The sequence below is a fragment of the Cydia pomonella genome, chromosome 8 (assembly GCF_033807575.1).
Source record: "Cydia pomonella isolate Wapato2018A chromosome 8, ilCydPomo1, whole genome shotgun sequence".
Classification (NCBI taxonomy): Eukaryota; Metazoa; Arthropoda; class Insecta; order Lepidoptera; family Tortricidae; genus Cydia; species Cydia pomonella.
The window spans coordinates 22,989,194-23,007,279 of NC_084710.1; the positions used below are offsets into that span (position 1 = coordinate 22,989,194).

General features: G+C 41.9%; 1 protein-coding gene across 1 annotated transcript in view; it reads left to right on the forward strand.

Annotated features, from left to right (window-relative positions):
• The window catches only part of LOC133520867 (neurexin-4), a 47,047-nt gene that overhangs the window by 14,884 nt on the left and 14,077 nt on the right, over positions 1-18,086 (forward strand). Inside the window, 10 exon segments of the mRNA XM_061855561.1 lie at positions 1,631-1,725; positions 2,960-3,074; positions 6,546-6,702; positions 8,321-8,328; positions 8,706-8,843; positions 10,094-10,230; positions 13,010-13,161; positions 15,135-15,235; positions 17,277-17,372; positions 17,826-17,966. Of these exon segments, the coding sequence (XP_061711545.1) occupies positions 1,631-1,725; positions 2,960-3,074; positions 6,546-6,702; positions 8,321-8,328; positions 8,706-8,843; positions 10,094-10,230; positions 13,010-13,161; positions 15,135-15,235; positions 17,277-17,372; positions 17,826-17,966 (1,140 nt within the window).

The following is an 18,086-nucleotide window of genomic DNA, read 5'->3' on the forward strand; positions in this document are numbered from 1 at the left end:
GATATATGTCAGCGATGGTGTTTTCAAATGTTTGGATTGAACAAGCCTCTATTACCAAGACAAGCATCTAGGCCGTTCCGATATATCTGATGGCGTCTGGATAATAAAGTGCAAGCTCTAGCGTCCCCCGCCGCCGTCAGTATCAGTCGCATTCCCCGTCACCAGCCAGCCAGTTCACAGTTTACTCAATTACACACTAGGCGGCGCCGTACCGAACGCGAACAGTTCTACAACGCGCTAGCGACATTTTTACGGCGCTTTCTATATAAGGATTGAGTTTAGCATCTACTATCGTGCCAAGCATATTGATATGTATCAGAAAAATATCAGATGTGTCATAGCGTTATGGTGTTTACAGATGTTTGAACAGTCTCTATTACCAAGACGTTAAAGTGCATGTTCAGGTACAGTCACGTCTGAAAATATCGATACGGACATAGTACCAAAAATATGCATACACCACCTTTTAGTATATGGCAAAATAAGGTCGTGTATACATATTTTTGGCTATTTTTACGTATCGATATTTTCAGTCGTGACTGTACATATACGCATCTAGGCCGCTCCGACTGTAAGAACGTGCAAGCTGTAGCGCTCCCCGCCGCCTACAGTATCCGTCGTCCTCCCCGTCACCTGCCAGTTCTACAGTGAGTCGCTAGGTGGCACTGTACCGGATAAGCAGATATATAAAACGCGCTAACTACATTTACTACGCTTGTATATAAGAATGCAGCGGTGGGTTTCACTATCCTGCCAGGCGTACCATCGTTTTCACAGTAAACTGCCAATTTCTTAAACCTTATTGCAAAGATGTAAGGTCCAGCGTCGGGCAGTTTAGTATAAGAACGTGCAAGTCGTAACTCGCTCCGTCGACATCAGTAAAGGCAGCTTTTTACAGTAAATCCAAAATTTACCCAATAACATTATATAGCACTGTACTAAACGCGGAGGTTACTACAACTTTCGTTACCGCTTATTTATAATATAAGAGCCATGCGCGTTGGAAGATCTGCCATCTTGTGGCTGGAATTGGAAACATGAACTGTACATTGACACTTTACGCCAAAGAAATTGCAGCCCTCTACAATTCACGTACGTTTTCTTGTCCATTGTAGGTTTATTTTATTTATTTAAACTTTATTGCACAGTAAAAAATATATAGTTACAAAAGGCGGACTTAATGCCACGCGGCATTCTCTACCAATCAACCTTTAGGCCAAACAGAGGTATGTAGGTTCTGCCATCTTGTGGACCACATTGGAAGCTTAAACTTCGCGCCAATAGAGAGCGTGCATAAACTGTTAGGGGGCAGCACAGGAGACGTAAAATTTTGGCGCGAGATGTTAAAATGATATTTATGCTTCCAATGTAGCCCACAAGATGGCAAAATTTACTATGCACAAGAAAACGTACGAGCTTGGTAGATGGCAGCACTTGTTTTGGCGTGAAGTGTCAATGTACACGTTAATGTTTCCGGTTCAGGCCACAAAATGGCGGACCCTCCAGCGCGCACAGTCCCTATAAACAGGCTCGACTCCTGTGTTGTTTATTGGTACGAAGCTGCCCCTGCAGTTCATGCACGCCCCCTACGTGCGGCTACATGTATATGCAAGTGTGGACGGACTCGCAGGTGACGGGCGCGTGCTGACGACCGTGCAGCACTCGGCGTCCGCCGCGCAGAGCACCGTCGTGGACGGCTACCAGGAGCCCGGCAGCTTCAAACAGGTAATTCCACTGTTTCGTTGATAATACTACATGCTGCTGGAAACCATCGCGAGCGCGGACTTCTGGCCGAAAGGTGTGATATTTCGGCGGTTTCGTGGGAATCTGCCGAATCCCGCACCGGAACAGGCGGCGCAACCGAAAACTGAGTCTTCAAAATGATATTTATATTTTAAGATTTTTACTGTTGTATGTATGTTAGTCTGTAAGGTATGTATATATGGGCCATAGTTGCCTGAAAATAAATGATATTTAATAATAAAATAAAAAAATTAATTACTATACAAGCCGGGAAACGAAGGTTGTAGGCCAAGTAGATATAGACGGCCGAGCGTAGCGAGGCTGGATAGGAATACGCGGCCGGCAACCCCGTTTCTCGCCGAGATTTGTATAGTGCTTTTCTAAAACTTGCAATGAAATAATAATAATAATAGGATTATGATGATGATTGTTTCATGTCCTATTGTGTTAGGTCATTCAGTGCGTGGGGTATTGAACCGGAACAAACATGTGATTATTTTGGCGCTACGACGCACGCCATTAAATAACACAGGAACAAACATTCGTGACAAACAGACGTTACGTAAATAGTGTTAAGTAAATACCCACACCGTGAAAAGAACCTGATACCCCCAGCTTCCTAGGCAGAGTCAGTAACAACTAAACTGAGTAAAAGGCCGTTTGAAAACTGCGAATCAAACTAAATAAAACCGGCCAATAGGGTTGTTTCCATCTACAAATCTTAGGGCAGAATTGTATCCCAATAAATTCTTTTGGATTATAAGAACATGTTAAACTACTTTTAGGGGACCTCTTATAACCATATTTTTGTAAATATCTTACTTTGGAGCAGCCTGTATTTGTTAGTAGCTCCTAAGGTAATATCCTAAATGAATAGTATTTAACCTTCTTCGACCTTTTTGATTTTTATTTATGACACTAATAAGCTTCTGACTTTTGAAAAATGTCATTATCAAATATTTCGAACAAATTGTCAAAAACACTGCCAAAAATTAACACAGTATGTTTCTTTTTGTTGTCGATTATTGCAAATAACTTTTGTTCGAAAAATTTAAAAAATATTAACGTCAGAGCATTCCTGAGAAGTAACCCTACGTGGGATTTCAGGGTTTGTCCAATGGCTAAGGTCACATTGTATATTGATCTGTACAAATTGTACAGAGTGTTACATTGCAAGTTACAGATGAATGTCTGGTTATCAGTTGTTTCGTCACAGGACATAACGTACGACGCGTCGCGCGCGCAGCTGGAGGCGCTGCTGAACCGCTCCAGCTCCTGCTCGCAGCGGCTCGAGTACATGTGCCGCCACTCTCGTCTCCTCAACTCGCCAAGTGAGCCTTGCATTCTTAATACTCGTACTGATTTATTGGTAAAATGTTACAATAAAAAAAAATTAGGTAAATTTAATTATTCGTATGGAATATGATTGTTAAACGAAGGTATTGGTAAGACAACGTACAATACAATACAATACAAATCCTCTTTATTGCACAACCTCTGAAAAAAAAATGTACATGGAAACACATAAAAAACATGAAGATAGAGGTAAACAACAGGCGGCCTTATCGCTACAGAGCGATCTCTTCCAGACAACCTTTAGGTAGTGGAGAACTGAAACTTAAATTAACTAATTAGGAGGTGCAATAAAACTAAATAGCAAACTAAATTAAAACTAAAATACCCTTAAAATTTAAGTCTACAACAGAAAGACAATACATATACATACACACTACTTACATAATTATATACCTACATATACATCAATAATAATAATTCATTCAAATAAAGATATAAAATGATATAAGTATTTAATATGATTAATAATCTATTTTTTTTAACGCATTAACTGCCAGGGGGCGTGGCCTAGGAACAAACTTGTATGACGGTGAACGCATATATGCGTTGGTGGCAGTGAATGCGTTAAATTATATCTCGCGCGTCCTATGATAATTCCCATGACAGTTCATTTTTATACGGTGCAGCTGTGATGTAAAATATATGTACTTTTTTTTTTTGGAAGTATAGGATACTTATTTATTTAGAAATGTAACATCATGGGGGTCACGAAAAAATCACGATAGATCACGTTGGGGGAGGGGGGGTATAAGGGATATATTTTTCTACAGTTCTTCACTTCGCACTTAAAATAGCGAGTCTATTTTACGAAAATATCATCACATTTATAACGAAAACAGAGAAATAATAGTATTTTATGCAACAGTTGTATAAGAAGGGTCAAAAAAGGCGAGTGGCGTGAGTTACAATGTGAGCCGGAGCCGAAGGCGTAGGCGAACATTGTAAAGGAATACGCCACGAGCACTTTTTGACCTACTTATACAACGTTGCATACAATACTTTTCCTACGAGTCAACAAAAATAAATCTTAATTTAGTATATAGCCAAGACGCGCGAGCATACCTTGTTACGCGCCGCGCCCCGGGCCGCGGCCGGCCGGTCGGCGACACCTCGTAACTCATGAGGCCCTGGTACTTGCTAATTACTAAATTCAATTTTTGGACAGTTTTTTCTCGATTTTGGCCACCGTAGCCTACGGAGACTAACAAGCAACGCTAAGCGGTCTTCGTAGTCTGGGTGTTGCTATATTACAGGTGTCAAATGCGTGTTTCTGACTTATGAAGTGATTGTTTTTACTATGCAACCAAATGAATATTTTGTAAGTTGGCAGCAATGCACTTAGTTTAAAACTGTATTCGTTTTGATTTTGTTAAGTTGGTAGCCATTAATCGCAGTAACGTATTAGCGATTAAAAGCACAAGAGCTGTTATGAGGAATAGACAATATAGACTTTTCTTGAAACCTTTTATGTATGTTCTTATATTCGTGTTAATGAATGCATAAATTACAGATAACAGTAGAGGAGTAGGAAAACAAGATTTACTATATATATTACTATTAATCTTAAAATTAGGTCGAATGAAAAAGTTTCAAAAAAATATACGTGAGGTTATGTGGGGGAGGGAGGGGTAGCCAAGAACCTCACCAAGTATCACCAAAGGGGGGTCAAATAGTAGCCGAAAAAACCTCGCGTGATTTCTGTACAGGCCCTTACGTCGTTTACAGTCAACTAGGCTTTGTGATTTTTAGGAGTTGGAAGTACGTTATTGTTTATTTAAATTTCTAATTGTACCTTAACAGCTAGAGCCACAGCGGCACAAAATGGGTGACAGGAATACTTACATTGACTTGAGTACAAATGTGTCTACGAGGGTTGATTGAAAAATTCGCGGCCTGGCCAACTAAAAAAAAACTTTTTTCTTTTTTCTGCCGCCATTTTGAACTGTCATTATTCAACTGTCTTCCCGCGAAATTTCAATTGGCGTCTATATTTAAAAGCAATTTTACGGCATATTTAAAGTTACGTGTCGGTAAATATCGTGAAAATGGAGAAATTAGAGCAGCGTTCTGTGATTAAATACCTGCATAAAAAAGGATTGACACCGAAGCAAATTTATGATGATATGCAAAGTACATTAGGACAATCATGTCCATAATATACGATGGTGAAAAAATGGGCAGCTGAATTCAAGCGTGGACGAGATGTATCGCAGATGACCCTCGTCCCGGGAGGCCAACAACGGTGACTAACACGGACAATGTGGCAACTATATGCGAAATGATAATGAAAGACCGGCGATTAAAGGTGTGGGAAATAGCTGACATCGTAGGCATCTATGAAAGAACTCAAAATATTATAGTCAACGAATTAGGTTTTTCCAAGGTGACGGCAAGATGGGTCCCGAGGCTTCTTTCAGTGGAACAAAAAATCGCTCGCCGTACTAATTCACGTGAATGTCTAGACCTGTATGAAGCCGATACTGAAGACGAGAGGTGGGTCCACCACTATACACCAGAGACCAAATAGCAATCGAAGCAGTGGGTTCGTCCTGGATCTCCGCCTCCCAAAAAAGCCAAAGCAATTTTGTCGGCCAATAAAGTCATGGTTTGGCTGATCTGTTTTCTGGGATGCAAAGGGAATAATAATGGTTGACTATCCCTAGAGAGGTAAAACTATAAATTCCAACTATTATTGCGAGTTATTGCGCAGATTACGCGAGGCTCTGAAGATAAAAAGACCTGGAATGTTGACAAAGAAAGTTATCTTCCACCAGGACAATGCACGTGTTCACACGTCACTAATATCGATGGCGGAGATGGTCAAATGTGGGTTTGAATTATTATTATTGCCCCACCCACCCTATTCACCTGATTTAGCACCATTGGACTTTCATCTGTTCCCCAATTAAAAAAAAAAACATGGGTGGTATGAAATTTTCAAGCAACGCCGAGGTCCATGCTGAGGTGGATGCCTATTTTGAAGGTCTCGAGGAAAGCTTCTTTAAAAGTGGTGTAATGGCTTTGGAATCCAGATGGAACAAGTGCATTCAACTCGACGGGGACTATGTAGAAAAATAAATTAAAAAACCTCTGTTTTGTTTTTAGTATTCAGGCCGCGAATTTTTCAATCTACCCTCGTACATAACCACAATAAATAATACAAACAGGCATCTCTCGCTCTTGCACTCTCTTATACTCAGTCATCAGTCGTCCAATTGCACTCACAAACAAATCACACTCCGAGCCTCCGAGCCACTCACGTGCCTCAAGCACGGAATCGAGCAGAGCGTGCGCGCGCGACCGGCGCCTGCGTGTACGCATACACCGAGAGAATGTTTCTAAAAGAAAAATCGGAAAGTTCTCAAAGGTTATCAAAATGGAAATTTCCTCTAATTCGTGTAGAATTTTCCTCAAGGAACCCAATGTTTTGCAAACGATGGTTCCAGGCGAGGAGTCGAACTTCCACCCGTTCGCGTGGTGGGTGTCCCGCTCCGGGCAGCGCATGGACTACTGGGCCGGCGCGCAGCCCGGCTCGCGCATGTGCGGCTGCGGCGTGCTGGGCGCCTGCGTCGACCCCACCAAGTGGTGCAACTGCGATGCCGAGTACACGCAGCTGCAGGCGCAAGGTTGGTACTACACGCTCGCCTGGTGGGGTCCCGCTCCGGGCAGCGCATGGACTACTGGGCCGGCGCGCAGCCCGGCTCGCGCATGTGCGGCTGCGGCGTGCTGGGCGCCTGCGTCGACCCCACCAAGTGGTGCAACTGCGATGCCGAGTACACGCAGCTGCAGGCGCAAGGTTGGTACTACACGCTCGCCTGGTGGGGTCCCGCTCCGGGCAGCGCATGGACTACTGGGCCGGCGCGCAGCCCGGCTCGCGCATGTGCGGCTGCGGCGTGCTGGGCGCCTGCGTCGACCCCACCAAGTGGTGCAACTGCGATGCCGAGTACACGCAGCTGCAGGCGCAAGGTTGGTACTACACGCTCGCCTGGTGGGGTCCCGCTCCGGGCAGCGCATGGACTACTGGGCCGGCGCGCAGCCCGGCTCGCGCATGTGCGGCTGCGGCGTGCTGGGCGCCTGCGTCGACCCCACCAAGTGGTGCAACTGCGATGCCGAGTACACGCAGCTGCAGGCGCAAGGTTGGTACTACACGCTCGCCTGGTGGGGTCCCGCTCCGGGCAGCGCATGGACTACTGGGCCGGCGCGCAGCCCGGCTCGCGCATGTGCGGCTGCGGCGTGCTGGGCGCCTGCGTCGACCCCACCAAGTGGTGCAACTGCGATGCCGAGTACACGCAGCTGCAGGCGCAAGGTTGGTACTACACGCTCGCCTGGTGGGGTCCCGCTCCGGGCAGCGCATGGACTACTGGGCCGGCGCGCAGCCCGGCTCGCGCATGTGCGGCTGCGGCGTGCTGGGCGCCTGCGTCGACCCCACCAAGTGGTGCAACTGCGATGCCGAGTACACGCAGCTGCAGGCGCAAGGTTGGTACTACACGCTCGCCTGGTGGGGTCCCGCTCCGGGCAGCGCATGGACTACTGGGCCGGCGCGCAGCCCGGCTCGCGCATGTGCGGCTGCGGCGTGCTGGGCGCCTGCGTCGACCCCACCAAGTGGTGCAACTGCGATGCCGAGTACACGCAGCTGCAGGCGCAAGGTTGGTACTACACGCTCGCCTGGTGGGGTCCCGCTCCGGGCAGCGCATGGACTACTGGGCCGGCGCGCAGCCCGGCTCGCGCATGTGCGGCTGCGGCGTGCTGGGCGCCTGCGTCGACCCCACCAAGTGGTGCAACTGCGATGCCGAGTACACGCAGCTGCAGGCGCAAGGTTGGTACTACACGCTCGCCTGGTGGGGTCCCGCTCCGGGCAGCGCATGGACTACTGGGCCGGCGCGCAGCCCGGCTCGCGCATGTGCGGCTGCGGCGTGCTGGGCGCCTGCGTCGACCCCACCAAGTGGTGCAACTGCGATGCCGAGTACACGCAGCTGCAGGCGCAAGGTTGGTACTACACGCTCGCCTGGTGGGGTCCCGCTCCGGGCAGCGCATGGACTACTGGGCCGGCGCGCAGCCCGGCTCGCGCATGTGCGGCTGCGGCGTGCTGGGCGCCTGCGTCGACCCCACCAAGTGGTGCAACTGCGATGCCGAGTACACGCTGCTGCAGGCGCAAGGTTGGTACTACACGCTCGCCTGGTGGGGTCCCGCTCCGGGCAGCGCATGGACTACTGGCGTGTAGTAGTGGTGGTTCAGGTGCTACAGCTATTGCCTACTTTCCAGCTTGGTTTTAGACCATCTATTGCCACATTTCCGAACAGTGGCGTGAAAAAGAAATTACCAATATAACAAATTTAATTTACTTTAAAAGACACGTATTTGTTCTTTCTGGTTTAACTTATTGATTGACTAGAGAATCCTTAAGTCCCCCATTTGTTTAGTACGCGTCATCCACGATGACGTGCAGATTTGTCAAATATAACCTATAACAACATGACAATAGGAGTCAAAGCTCGCGTCCTCGTAAATGACGCGATCTACATTATGATGTATTGTGCAATAAAACTTAAATTGGTAACTACATTGATAGGTAGGTACAATTTATACTTAATTAAATTTTATTCCAGAATTCCAAACTGACGGCGGAGACATCACGGAAAAGGAGTATTTACCTGTAAAAGCCCTACATTTTGGAGACACGGGCAGCCATCTTGATGAAAAAGAGGGCCGATACACGCTTGGCCCGCTGCTGTGCGAGGGAGATGGTAATATATTTTTCATCACACTTGCTCGTAAAAAATGTTATTACACGTAGGCGATGCGATCCGTAAATGCTAAACTTCGACCTAGGGCTGTAATGTACGCACGAAACTGCCACGGGCAGCACAGGAATAACGAACTCGTGTTAACGAAGCCCTCACCTTCGGCTCCGGGCTTCAATTCGCACTCGTTTGTGAATTCTTGTCTGCCGCCTTTAACACACAAAGTATTAATTCGTAAACACATTCGCACATGAGAGGAAAAAGGATGACATGGATATTATTGATTGATCCTACATATATTTTTTTTCTCTAAGGTTTTTTTACAATATGGATATAAAAGTAAAATCTAAAAACGCAAAAAAAAAACATAAATATATCTTTTATAATTATATATTTTTATTATTTGTTTCTTTGTTAACTTTACATTACAATTAACCTAAACAGTGTCGAGGCGTCCATAATTTTTTTTAAAGTGCTATGCAATTTTAATTTGATTATGCTCATAAATCTAAACCTAAAGAAAATGTAAGAATAATTAATTATGGTTTACTCTTCCTATGTTTCGAGCGAGAGTAGAAGGAACGTAATAAAATACTAGTACCGACAGTACCGAGGTTTTGTCTATATCTTTTTAGGGTACCGTACCCAAAGGGTAAAAACGGGACCCTATTACTAAGACTCCACTGTCCCTCTGTCTCTCTGTCTGTCACCAGGCTGTATCTCATGAACCGTGACAGCTAGACAGTTGATTTATAAACTGTATCCTATCTTATACCTACCCGGAATCAATTCACCTAAAAACACTTACTTATTGTACCTTATGACATTGCAATAAGGTTTAGAATGTTTATTAAATGTATGTGTGTTGTGTTCCTGCCGGTGAGTAAGGTTGCCAGAGCTCAACGAGGGGGGGGGCGGGTTTAGGGTCGGCAACGCGCATGTAACTCCTCTGGAGTTGCAGGCGTACATAGGCTACGGAGACTGCTTACCATCAGGCGGGCCGTATGCTTGTTTGCCACCCACGTAGTATAAATAAGCATACAGCTCGCCTGATGGTAAGCAGTCTCCGCGCGATGCCGACCCTGAACCCACCCGCCCCCCCCTCGTTGAGCTCCGGCAACCTTACTCACCGGCAGGAACACAACTCTATGAGTAGGGTCTAGTGTTATTTGGCTGCTTTGATTTATAATGTTATAAAATGGAAATAAATAAATTGAAAAGTTGAAATTGAACTTGAAAAATGTTATTTTCAGACCTATTCGGCAACGCAGTAACGTTCCGCATTGCGGACGCTTACATCGCTCTGCCGACCTTCGATCTCGGCCACAGTGGCGACATCTACTTCGAGTTCAGGACGACTAAGGAGAACGCTGTTCTGTTACACTCTAAGGTAATCTTGTTTTTCTATTTCCCCGGGATGGTCCTAGGTTCGAATCCCGGTAAGGGCATTTGCGTGATAAACACAGAAACGACCATTCATTAAAAAATCCTTAGGAATTTTTAATTTGGATAAAAAAGACGTCGACAAGAATAATTGACCCCATCTTCACGACACTTCTTACCTGAGATAATATTTAATTCCTACTTATCTTTAAAGAAATAATCTCAGTATTAGATGTTACTGCTTTTTATAATTTCTTTATTAATAGATAATAAATCCTTGAGATTTCAGTTTGTAAACAATACCATAAGGTTGTTATAATGCTTTTATATTTTTATTCTCATAATTTTTCTTTTCTTTTTTTTGTGTTTTGTTTTTGCGCGCACAAATAGCTCTGTTTTACTATGTAGAAACTACTTAATAAGCATAATGTTAAAATATTTTCATTAAGGAAACTGTAAGTCTAGTTTTAAGAAAGGTTCCTGTGTTATATATAACTATAAAAGACTGTTTGTTTCTTAAATAAATAAATAAAATTAAAAAAATTAAATTAAATTATCTTCTAGCGGCTGCTTTACGGGCTAAATTTAACCTCCTAAGACCCTGAGTACAAAGGGTGTAGCAGGATAGCCTAGGAAAAATTGCCCCCAGCGATTTTGGGCCGAAACTGTAATCAAACGATGCCTTTTGGGGAGGTTATACTCTGCACAAAGTTTCATCCCTCTGTTACCCCCTGGGGGTGAAAAACACCCGATTAACCCCAAAACTGTTTTAATTATTTTTTCCTAAACTATGAAAGTGACGAATTTCAAATTTCGTACAAATATTAATAAGACTAAAAGCTATGTGCTAAAAAAATATTAACCCCCTAACCATTGAAATTCTTGTAAAAAAAAACAAAAATAAAAAAAGAATCAACCTGTATATCAAGTTTGGCTCATGGTACCACACCATTTTTTTTTTCAAAAATGAACCAGTTTATATTCTACATGATACAAAAGTTTCATGGACCTACTCCAGAAGGAACATTGCGAAATTAATATGTATTGGCTCTTTGGTGCGTACTATTCATTGAACTCCCACTAAGAGCCTTGCATTATTAATAAACAATGGCTTGCGATCGGACCGCTGCTCGTGCCCGATTTGAAAAAGGTGGGGATAAAGAAGTATGAATCAAACTCATTTGTATTTATAAAAACATTTTTAGGGTTCCGTAGTCAACTAGGAACCCTTATAGTTTCGCCATGTCCGCCTGCCTGTCTGTCTGTCTGTCTGTCCGAGGCTTTGCTCCGTGATCGTTAGTGCTAGAATGCTGAAATTTGGCATGGATATATAAACCAATAAAGCCGACAAAGTCGTACAATAAAATCTAAAAATTTAATTTTTTTGAGGGTACCTCCCCTACACGTAAAGTGGGGGTGAATTTTTGTTTTTTGCTTCAATCCTACAGTGTGGGGTATCGTTGGAAAGGTATTTCAAAACTAATAGGGGTCTTCAACAAAATTTTTTTGATTAAGTGAATATATTCGGAGATAATCGCTCCGAAAGAAAAAAAATTTGTCCCCCCCTCTAACTTTTGAACCATAGGTCCAAAAAAAATTAAAAAAATCGTGGAAGTAGAGCTTAAGAAAGACATTAAATGAAAACTATAGCGGACATGATCAGTTTAGCTGTTTTTGAGTTATCGCAAAAAGTTTCCCCTTCATAGTAAAAAGACATACTTTAATTAGGTACTGATTATGCAAATTTGCCTATTTGTTTAACTCACGTGAAAGGTACCGTTTCATCCCTTGGTTGGTTGGTTGGTTCAGTTTAGCTTATTGTGACGGAAGAGTAACTACGGAACCCTACACTGAGCGTGGCCCGACATGCTCTTGGCCGGTTTTTTTAAATTATTTTGTTTTCGGGTCCGAGACGTTGCGTATTAAGCATGATACGAGTATAATGATTAGTAGCTACGAAATAGTACGTTTATTTTAATTTCGCAATGTTCCTTCTGGAGTAGGTCCATGAAACTTTTATATAATATAGAATATAAATTGGTACATTTTTGAAAAAAAAATGGTGTGTGTACCATGAGCCAAACTTGAGATCCATGTACAAATGAGTTTGATTCATACTTCTTTATCCCCACCTTTTTCAAATCGGGCACGAGCAGCGGTCCGATCGCAAGCCATTGTTTATTAATAATGCAAGGCTCTTAGTGGGAGTTCAATGAATAGTACGCACCAAAGAGCCAATACATATTAATTTCGCAATGTTCCTTCTGGAGTAGGTCCATGAAACTTTTGTATCATGTAGAATATAAACTGGTTCATTTTTGAAAAAAAATGGTGTGGTACCATGAGCCAAACTTGATATACAGGTTGATTCTTTTTTTATTTTTGTTTTTTTTACAAGAATTTCAATGGTTAGGGGGTTAATATTTTTTTAGCACATAGCTTTTAGTCTTATTAATATTTGTACGAAATTTGAAATTCGTCACTTTCATAGTTTAGGAAAAAATAATTAAAACAGTTTTGGGGTTAATCAGGTTTTTTTCACCCCCAGGGGGTAACAGAGGGATGAAACTTTGTGCAGAGTATAACCTCCCCAAAAGGCATCGTTTGATTACAGTTTCGGCCCAAAATCGCTGGGGGCAATTTTTCCTAGGCTATCCTGCTACACCCTTTTTGTACATATTCCAAATTCTATTTTAAACTTTTATTATGTAACTAAGGGTTCCAAATTCGAAAACAATACAAATTGCTTCTGGGTCTTAGGAGGCTAATGATGATACATGTTACAGGGCCCTCAAGATTACATCAAGCTGTCAATCATAGGCGGAGACCAGCTACAGTTCCAGTTCCAAGTTGGAGACACACCACTCGGAGTGATGGTGGAGACTAGCAATAGACTTGCTGATAATAAGTGGCATTCTGTGGCCATCGAGAGGAACAGGTAATGTGGAACAGATCAGCAACGGTTCAAGTTCTCGACCTGACCTCTGTTCAGGCCTCTCGGATGAATCTTTTTTTTTTCCTCGCGTTGTCCCGGCATTTTGCCACGGCTCATGGGAGCCTGGGGTCCGCTTGACAACTAATCCCAAGATTTGGCGTAGACACTAGTTTTTACGAAAGCGACTGCCATCTGACCTTCCAACCCAGAGGGTAAAATAGGCTTTGTTGGGATTAGTCCGGTTTCCTCACGATGCTTTCTTTCACTGAAAAGCGACTGGTAAATATCAAACGATATTTCGTACATAAGTTCCGAAAAACTCATTGGTACGAGCCGGGGTTTGAACCCGCGACCTCCGGATTGCAAGTCGCACGCTCTTACCGCGAGGCCACCAGCGCTTCTTCCAGCTTCTTCTTGCTGGAAACCAGCAATTGGCTTGCTGAATAAGTGGCAGTCTGTTGCTATTGAGAGGAAGGTAGTACAAGCTACAAGTTAATTTAGATCAGTCAAAGTTCCAGTTCCAAGTCGGAGAAACGCCGTTGGGCGTTGTGGACAGTTGAAATTTTCACAGATGATGTATTTCTGTTGCCGCTATAACAACAAATACAAAAAAATAGAATAAAATAAATATTTAAGGGGCTCCCATACAACAAACGTATTTTTTTGCCGTTTTTATAGATGGTACGGAACCCTTCGTGCGCGAGTCCGACTCGCACTTGGTCGGTTTTACTCAACAGAAATACATAATCTGTTGAAATTTCAACTGTCTAACTATCACAGTTCATGAGATACAGCCTGGTGACAGACTGACAGCGAAGTCTCAGTAATAGGGTTCCGTTTGACCCTTTGGGTACGGAACCCTAAAAATGGTTCAGAGTAACTTAGTTTAACGGTTTTCGCGAGAGGAGGAACCTTAATATAAATTAAAACATCTATTATAAAAGTCTCGCGTTGTCGCATTCTTGAATACCTATTAATTACTTATTTACTATTTATACTTGTACCTTAGACCTCATTATGTTACTAAGTTAATTAGTATTTTGAACTCCCACATTTGTATTTGTATTTATTTATTTGCTGAATATGGGTTTACAAAGGTGTACAATAATATATTTTAGTTCAACCATACTCTGCTTAGTGTAGCATGCAAATTTGAAGTAGGTATAGTCGCACTATAACATAAAATAACATGAAAATATTAAAAATAACATGTCAGATTAATTATTAACATTAGAAAAATCATGCAGCGATTTATTACAATTTCAAAATTCTATAACTGTTCAATTTCATAATCAAAGTATTCACGTATGGAATAAAAACACACGTCACAAAGCCATAAAAATATTATTTTTTTAAAACTTGTTGATTGGTCTTTTATGTCAGCTGGCAACCTGTTAAATATTTTTATGCACATATAAAACGAACTTCTAGCTGTTTGTTTGAGTCAAGTTTTTGGCAAAAATAGTAGATTGCGCTGTCTAGGAATACGGTCATTGTAACTTATCATATCACTGTTTTTTTTTAAAATAAGTTTCATTAAGGCGAACAAAGAGAGCCATTTCAAATATGTACAAAGATGGCAGAGATAACAATTTATTCTTTTGCATTACTGGCTCACAGGATTCCATTTGTGTCAGTGTGAAGATGGCTCTTATACATCTCTTTTGCATTATAAACGCCCTTTGCACATCAAATGAGCTACCCCATACTATTATACCATATACCATTATCCTTATTAGTTATTAAGTATCATTTGTATTCGCTTTGTTCACATATGTGGTTGCAATAGTGCGTAATCTTAGTTTAGTATTATGTCACTACCTGTGAGTTCCTATAATTGGCTTCCTGTATCTACTATATTTTTCTATGTTAATGTCACAGCTGTTGGATCTCCAAATAAATAATAAATAAATAAAAGTTGAATCCGTTGTATTCAATTGTACTTTTGTGTATACAACGATAGATTTTCCGAACAGGAAAGAAGCCCGAGTGGTAGTGGACGGCGCGCTGAAGAACGAAATTCGTACGGCCAAGGAGCCTGTGCGTGCGCTGCAACTGTCGTCTCCTCTTATACTTGGTAACATACTGTAATATGGCAAATTGGCAATAGGGTTGTTTCCAATTTTTTGAAACGCTCGTATTACGTTCTATATTAACTAAAAGTTGCCCTAAAATTCAACTTTTATACTAAAAACGGCTTTAAATATGTTAAATTAACAAAATATATTTTGACAGATGCTTTCGCGCCCAAAACGCTCTTTGGAAATTGTGTGACGTCACAATTTACGGTTTGACACATAACTACATACGCACGTAGAAGATACGACCTGTCAACTGACATTTGTTGTTTATCGCCTAACTGTCAACAGTGTCAATCCGAGAGTTGTGACGTCATCAGAATCTTCAATGACGTTTCGAGTTTGGTCACGTGACGTGTGCCAAAAGATATTTTAAATTCAATATTTACAAAAATATGGTCATTACAGGTCCCCTAAAAGTAGTTTAACATGTTCTTATAATCCAAAAGAATTTATTGGGATACAATTCTGCCCTAAGATTTGTAGATGGAAGCAACCCTATTGGCCACTTTTAGTGTTTAGCAGTAACACACTGGTTTACTGCGACATAAACGCATATTGCTTGTGTCAGCGCAACCTAACGTGTATATATAGGCAGGCTTTTACAGAATATACGTTCTTATACTATCACACATAAGGTGTAAATAAATAAATAATAAATAAATATTATAGGACATTATTACACAAATTGACTAAGCCCCACAGTAAGCTCAATAAGGCTTGTGTTGTAGGTACCTAGACAACGATATATATAATATATTATAATTATAAATACTTAAATACATATAAACACCCATGACTCAGAAACAAATATCCGTGTTCATCACACAAATATATGCTCTTACCACTACTTCTTCCTCACTACTTACTTACTTCTTTTTTTTCTGGTGTATCACTACTTCTTCCTTTGCGACGACCGGTTTGGCCTAGTGGGTAGTGACCCTGCCTACGAAGCCGATGGTCCCGGGTTCAAATCCTGGTAAGGGCATTTATTCGTGTGATGAGCATGGATATTTGTTCCTGAGTCATGGGTGTTTTCTATCTATTTAAGTATTTATAAATATTTATATATTATATATATCGTTGTCTAAGTACCCTCAACACAAGCCTTATAGAGCTTACTGTGGGACTTAGTCGATTTGTGTAATAATGTCCTATAATATTTATTATTTATCATTCTTCCTGGATCCGCTCGAAACAATATTAACAAGATCACTTGTTATTTGATACTGTTGTGAAACTTCACTACCACCATACACACTATTATTTGACATTTCGTAAACCTTATTGCAAAGGTAATAGGGTCCACCGATGATTAAGGGTCACTAAACACGTTAAAGCCTACGCAAAATTTTATTTTATTGAAAGTTTCATAATTCAGTGCTGGTGACGTTAAGCAGTCTATAAATTATGGTTGTTGCAACTAGACCTAAGTGTTACTGGTAATACATTTTATATCCTCGTAAGGCCCAAGGTCCTACCTATAGGACTTATTCAGTTCGATGAAATTTAAATCATATTAAATTAGGACAGAGTTGCATTTGTTTTGTTTCGTGCAATTTTCAAACAAAATAAAATCTACTGTATTCCGTGCACTATAGGTTCAAATTCCAGTGGCAAATTTTGTATTTTTCATTTCTATGGCTGGGCCTTAAGAGGATATGTACCAGCAGGGCTAAGATGGTCGGCTCTTTATCATTTGACACCGTGGCTGTCCCGTTCTAACAAGTATGTAAGCGTGAAAGTGACGGGTATAGTGACAAGTGACAAAAATGGAACCATGCTGCCACCGCAGATCGTCACAACTGATACATTTTACTCTTTTTTATTTCCACTTTTTTTTCTATTTTTTATTTTTCAATTCCCGCCTCGGCCACCGGTGGTCTTGGTCACTTTTCTTTAACGTATGATGTCTATTTCAGTTTATAATTTACTCATTTTTTTATAGTCGAAAACGTGATGAGAAAAGAATAAAGGAATCGCCTCTTAAATATAAAAAAAAAATCGAACCTTGTAATTTACTATTTTCTTTTTCAATAGGAGCCGCTATAGACCGCAAGGATGGATTTGTTGGATGTATCAGGGCACTGCTTCTAAACGGAAGGACGGTTGACTTATTGTCATACGCAAGAAGAGGTAAATAGTATTTTTAACCGACTTCAAAAAAGGAGGATGTTCTCTCGATATCTCCGAGAATCGTGAACCGATTTTCAAATATTTTTTTTAATCGAACGGATATAATCCCGAGATGGTCCCGTTGGCACCAAGTCGGGGTCTGATGATGGGATCTTGGAGAAATCGAGGGAACTCTTCAAATGTTATAGGTACATGTATGGCGCTTTTGGTAATATTTGAAGTCGGTTTTATTTTTTGTTAAAAAGTTTTATATATTTAAATAATTCAGATTTCTTTTAGCGTAGCAAGTTATACATTCAATAAACGCTAAAAGATTAAATAAATATCTGTACGCTCATTGCCTTTGGGTCGTTATTAGCCCTTCGTATTCCATTGATGCGATATTGTGTTAGCTAAGATCTTTTTTGGCTGCTAAATTTAGACCCTTTGGATTGAAAAATAATTTGATTACAGGTCTCTACGGCGTGGCAGCGGGCTGCGTGGGCAAGTGCGAGTCGTCGCCCTGCCTCAACAACGGCACCTGCCTCGAGGGCTACGACTCCTACTCCTGCGACTGCCGCTGGACCGCCTTTAAGGGACCGATATGTGCTGACGGTAGGAACCCATTGATGTTACTCTCAGTAGAAAGACTGGTTTACAAGCTCTGCTCTTCTGCAGCTCAGCCTGCTCGGCTCGGATGTCTCGGGCCTATGTGGAAGCTCAGTCGTCGGCCTC